Here is a 6,000-nt window from a genome sequence, read left to right on the forward strand (position 1 = left end):
TTTGAACAAGCATAACATGTTTGAAACAAAGTTATTTACCCACAATTTTGGAAAGGTGCCAATAACTTTCTGTGGCCAATTTTTGGGCTTTTCTGTGAAATGATGTCTAATTTGCCCTTTTCCCTATTTTTTTGTGTTTTTCCAATACACACAAAGAAAATAAACATGTGTATGACAAAACATGTGTAATTGCAATAACTTTATGGGAGAAATACTTCAAGGGTGCCAACACTTTCGGCCATGATTGTATGTTTCTTTGGGGAAGCTTAATTTTGGATTGGATTAAAATTAGATGCTTAAATACTATTTTCTTAAGTCAGTGAGCATTAAAGGGGTTGTCACAAGAATGAAATACCTTTTCCACAACTGGATGTATTAGAAAAAAAATGTTCCCGTGCTGTGAATCTAATATATGTGTCCCTGCTATGTACTGTGTAATTGCTGTGTCTGAACCTACTGTCTCCTGGGCAGGGGAGGACACAGTAGGGAGAATGCAGAAAGGACAGAGATTTCAGCTAATTCTTTCTGTGAGGTAACACATTTCTTGCCTGCTTTATCACAGGAGTAAGTGTTTCTGCCGCTTCTTCTGTTACCTGAGCTCATCATCATCAATGAAATCAGTGGCACATGAGCTAAGTGGCAGCTGGATCTCCTACCTCAATTGAGTTGATTTAGGATGCGCTCACAACACTGAAGATGTGGAAGAAACACTCATTACTGTGATAAAACAGGCAGATAAATGTGTTACCTCACAGAAAGAATCAGATGCGACCCCATACTATATACTGTTTTTTGTTTGTTCCCCTGGCCAGGAAATGTAACATGTTCTGACCATGAAGTGAAGCAGGTCTGCAGGGTGGGACACGGAGAAACTTTTTAACACCCAATTGTGGAACTTATCTTTAGTCTAAGATCTATTAAGTTAAAATGTACTTTGTTCATAGGGAAAACCCCTTTAAGGAACTATTGAAATATCCTTATAAATTCTATTTTGCATGTGTTGGCTTGTGTAGTTTCTTAGCAACATGCATTGCCGCTATCGGATAACATCAGAAGACCTCCATGCTCTTATGGACTTCCGGTGCTGAAGGACTATAGTGGTGCTGTATTCTTTTCTCCCTGCATTTTAAGCCAAAAAATGAAACACTAAAGCATAAAAGTATAAGCCAAAAAATATTCTTTATTTATTTTTTTCTAAAATGTTGTCTTTTGGAGACAAGGAAGGAGAACCATCAGGAGAGACATGGCTCGCAGATGGTTTTCTTCATCTATCTACAGCAATATGGTTTGTTTGGCAACAATTATTTTGTTGACTGGATTTTTTTTTTTTCTGTTTCAGCGCAGGCATGAAATCTCCAGGAATGAACCGATGACATCACAGGGGCTGCGAAACCTCCAGGAAATCGATCACATAGTTAGCATGCATGAGGCTACATAGGAGAACGTCTGCTAATCACATGTGCGCAAAATCCAAAGAAAATCAGGGGTTCTCAAAGAAATTCATCAGATATCTGATCAAATGGTCTGAAATCCATATCAGTCACAGCAAACGAGCCAGTATGAGATATACAAAATGTTCTGTGCTATTGTAACTGCAGGGAAAATGGATGTGATTGTGTCTATTCATCCAAAGAATCCCTGGAGGAGCAGCCTGTATGCACCCTCCAACAGTATCTATCTATCTATCTATCTATCTATCTATCTATCTATCTATCTATCTATTTATCTATCCATCCATCCATCTATCTATCAATCTATCTATCCATCTTTCTATCCTTCTATCATTCTATCTATCAATACATCCATCTATCTATCCTCTATCTATCTATTATCTATCTATCTATCTATTATCTATCTATCTATTATCTATCTATCCCTCTATCTATCTATCTATCCTTCTATCTTTCTATCAATACATCCAACTATCTATCTATCTATCTATCTATCTATCTATCTATCCATCTTTCTATCCTTCTATCTGTCTATCTATCAATACATCCATCTATCTATCTCTCTATCTATCCATTTTTCTATCTATATATCTATCCATCCATCTATCTTTCTATGTATGTTTTCATATATCTTTCTATCCATCTATCTATCTTTCTATCTATCCATCTATCTATCCATTGTCTATATATATATCTTTCTATCTATCCATCCATCTATCTATTCCTCTATCTATCCATCCATCTATCTATCCATCTATCTATTAATCCTTTATCTATATATCTATCCATCCATCTATCTATTCCTCTATCTATCCATCCATCCATCCATCCATCCATCCATCCATCCATCCATCGATCCATATATTCATCTATCCATCCATCCATCTATCCCTCTATCTATCCATCTATCTATCCATTATCTATCTATTTATCTATCTATATATCCATTATCTATCCATTATCTATCTATCTATCCATCTTTCCATCCATCTATCTATTTTTTGTTTGTATGTATGTTTCCATCTATCTATCTATCCATCCATCCCTCCCTCTATCTATCCATTATCTATCTATCTATCCATCTATTTATCTATGTTACTTTATTTTGTATTGTAAACATAGCACACTAATAGATAATAACAATCAGTTACAAAAACAATATAATAATAGTTTCTGTATCTCCAGAGGTCAGATTCTATGCACTTTAGCAGCCTTGTTACGTTGCACGCTGGTCACACAGAGCAGCAGGATAATAGATACATAATACATAATAGTGCGTTTATAAAACACAAACAATCTACACAAATAGAAAACAAAACACTGTCAGACTTCCTGTGAAACTTCTTCCCAGAGCTGTACCAGAGCATACCAGGGACCCTGACTGAAAGCTAATGAGCCTGTGATGTGCAGTGCGCACATGTGTCAGCAGGGGACGCTGTTGCATGAAGTCAGCAAGTCAAAAGCTGCTTCTTGAATTTCAACTAAGTGGTCACAAGCTACAACACACGGAAAGTAACTGTCAGAGATGAGCAAATCTTTAAAAATGCTCCGGGAGGTGATTCAGCCTCATCCACCGCAAATCTCAAACCTGGCGGATCGATCCCCCCTTTATCTCTAGTGACTGTATTAATTGACTGTCAATAGGGACTGAGATAAGCCCTGATGAACTAATATGTTACATAAATACATGAGACAGTAGTCACCACGTCCCCTGCTGTCAGGAGACATTGATATCTGGAAAGGAAACCTTCATGCTTTATCAGGATCCATGGGACAGGTAACATCTGATGGTTTGCAAAAAATATAGACACCCCCCTAAAAAAAAAACATATATATATATATATTTCTCAGATTACATTTTAAAAATGACTTACCATGTTGACTTCTGACACCATGTCTATGCTGGCGATATCTATGTTCATGCCCACGGCCACAGGAGCACCTGGAAGCCAACAGTAGGGTCCACAGTGAGAACTCGAAGAACTTAACTCCTTCCTGCCTGCCAGCCACTCATCTATTTCAATGGACGGCATTTGTACTATTAATACACCATGTACATAGCGGGCATAGGCAGGGTACATGGTATAGTCAAGGTACATGATATAGACAGGGTACACAGTATAGGCAGGGTACACAGTATAGCCAGAGTAAATAGTATAGCCAGGGTACATGATATAGACAGGGTACACAGTATAGCCAGATTAAATAGTATAGCCAGGGTACATGATATAGGTAGGGTACATAGTATAGCCAGGGTACATGGTATAGGCAGGGTACTTGATATAGGCAGGGTACATGGTATAGCCAGGGTACATGGTACAGGCAGGGTACATGGTATAGGCAGGGCGCATGGTATAGCCAGGGTACATGGTACAGGCAGGGTACATAGTTCATGGTACAGGCAGGGTACTTGGTATAGGCAGGGCACATGGTATAGCCAGGGTACATGGTACAGGCAGGGTATATGGTACAGGCAGGGTACATGGTACAGATATAGTACATGGCATAGGCAGGGTACATAGTATAGGCAGGGTACATGGAATAGGCAGGGTATATGGTACAGTCAGGGTACATGTTATATGCAGGGCACATGGCATAGGCAGGGTACATGGTACAGTCAGGGTACATGTTATAGACAGGGTACTTGGTATAGGAAGGGTACATGGTATATGCAGGGCACATGGTATATGCAGGGCACATAGTATATGCAGGGTAGATGTTATAGGCAGGGCAAATGTTATAGGCAGGGTAGTTGGTATAGGAAGGGTACATGGTACAGGCAGGGCACATGGTATATGCAGGGCACATGTTATAGGCAGGGCACATGGCATAGGCAGGGTATATGGTACAGTCAGGGTACATGTTATATGCAGGGCACATGGCATAGGCAGGGTACTTGGTATAGGAAGGGTACATGGTACAGGCAGGGCACATGGTATATGCAGGGCACATGGTATATGCAGGGCACATAGTATATGCAGGGTACATGTTATAGGCAGGGCAAATGTTATAGGCAGGGTACTTGGTATAGGAAGGGTACATGGTACAGGCAGGGCACATGGTATATGCAGGGCACATGGCATAGGCAGGGTACATGGTACAGTCAGGGTACATGTTATATGCAGGGCACATGGTACAGTCAGGGTACATGTTATAGACAGGATACATGTTATAGGCAGGGCACATGTTATAGGCAGGGTACTTGGTATAGGAAGGGTACATGGTACAGGCAGGGCACATGGTATATGCAGGGCACATGGTATATGCAGGGCACATAGTATATGCAGGGTACATGTTATAGGCAGGGTATATGATGGCATTATTCAGGTTTCCCCATTGGCATCTTGTATTCTATACACGGCCATATACCAGCTGCATTGAAACTCCATAAAGTGGTGTCTGGGATAATAATAATCCTATGTCCGATGAGCACTAATGGGGGGTGACGAAGCCCCCGGATGGCATCTTACTTCTGATGAGATGAAATATTCATCCAATCTACAATGCATTAGCGGTGCTGAGGCTGATGGAGGACACAGTGCGGAGGATGGAGGAGACAAGTTTCCTTTACTTCCAGCATTATTATTATTTCACCTGCACAGAAAATTCAGACCAAAAACTACAGAAATCAGACAATTTACCTCCAAAATCTGGCCTCAGACGGATGTCATAGCCTTTCAGGAGTCTGTCAACCGTCTCCTTAACCAGTGACATATTGCTGGGATCATTGGCACTAAAAGACAGTAAACAGCACATCATCCCTGTCCTCAGGACCACCATGGTCCATGGAAAGTGCATGCCCCTGCTCAGGAATCACTCACCTCTGGGCACAGACCATGGCAATCAGGACTTGCACGGACCAGACCCCCACGTAACCTTTCCTCTGGATTCTCCACATCCCTTTAGCTTTTGATATGATTTAGGTGAAGAGCAGAAGACATCCAACTTATTGTGACCAGTGCAGTAATTCTGAAGTGCCGCGCATGCGCATCGCTCACTACAACATCAAAAAGGAGCAGTGCTCGCCCGCTACAGACATACGGAGCAAACAATGGCAGGGACGCGTCCCCCTCCCCAACTTTTAGGCACCCTCGTCACCTCCTCCCACCCGGGCTGGATGACCCCTGCAGCTCCCGCTCCTCAGTGTTTCCGGCTGCCGTGTGCTGTGCGTAGTGCTCGGTGCAGGCAGCAGCTACTTGTCTGGGCTCTGCTGACACGGAGGCTGATGTGGGAGTGGAGGAGGGGTGTGGGAAAGCGGCGCTGCATCTGCACACCCGGCTCTGCGAGCTGGCAGCGGTCCTGGCAGCTTAACTGGCATGTGATGAAGCCAGCAGTGCCATGCGGCCAGCAGTGTGCAAACAGCAAGGATGGGGCGGCAGGAGGTCAGGCAGAGTGCCCGCGCCGCCATCTCCAGGACTGACCCCCGGGACGGCCCCCAATACCACTACAAGACTGACCCCCTGTGCGACCACTAATACCTCTCCAGGACTGACCCCCGGGACGGCCCCCAATACCTCTCCAGCACTGACCCCCTGTACGGTCCTCAATA

The 6,000-nt window shown here is 42.8% G+C and overlaps 1 protein-coding gene across 1 annotated transcript in view; it reads right to left on the reverse strand.

Moving 5' to 3' along the window:
- Window positions 1–5,736, reverse strand: part of GABRB2 (gamma-aminobutyric acid type A receptor subunit beta2) — a 559,541-nt gene extending 553,805 nt beyond the window's left edge. Inside the window, exons 1-3 of the mRNA XM_075344443.1 lie at window positions 5,273–5,736; window positions 5,093–5,184; window positions 3,326–3,393 (exon numbers count right to left, since the gene is read on the reverse strand). Of these exons, the coding sequence (XP_075200558.1) occupies window positions 3,326–3,393; window positions 5,093–5,184; window positions 5,273–5,349 (237 nt within the window). The 5' untranslated portion in view covers window positions 5,350–5,736. The remainder of the gene's footprint in view (window positions 1–3,325; window positions 3,394–5,092; window positions 5,185–5,272) is intronic.
- Between the last annotated feature and the right edge of the window lie 264 nt (window positions 5,737–6,000).

The sequence above is a fragment of the Anomaloglossus baeobatrachus genome, chromosome 4, assembly GCF_048569485.1.
Source record: "Anomaloglossus baeobatrachus isolate aAnoBae1 chromosome 4, aAnoBae1.hap1, whole genome shotgun sequence".
Lineage (NCBI taxonomy): Eukaryota > Metazoa > Chordata > Amphibia > Anura > Aromobatidae > Anomaloglossus > Anomaloglossus baeobatrachus.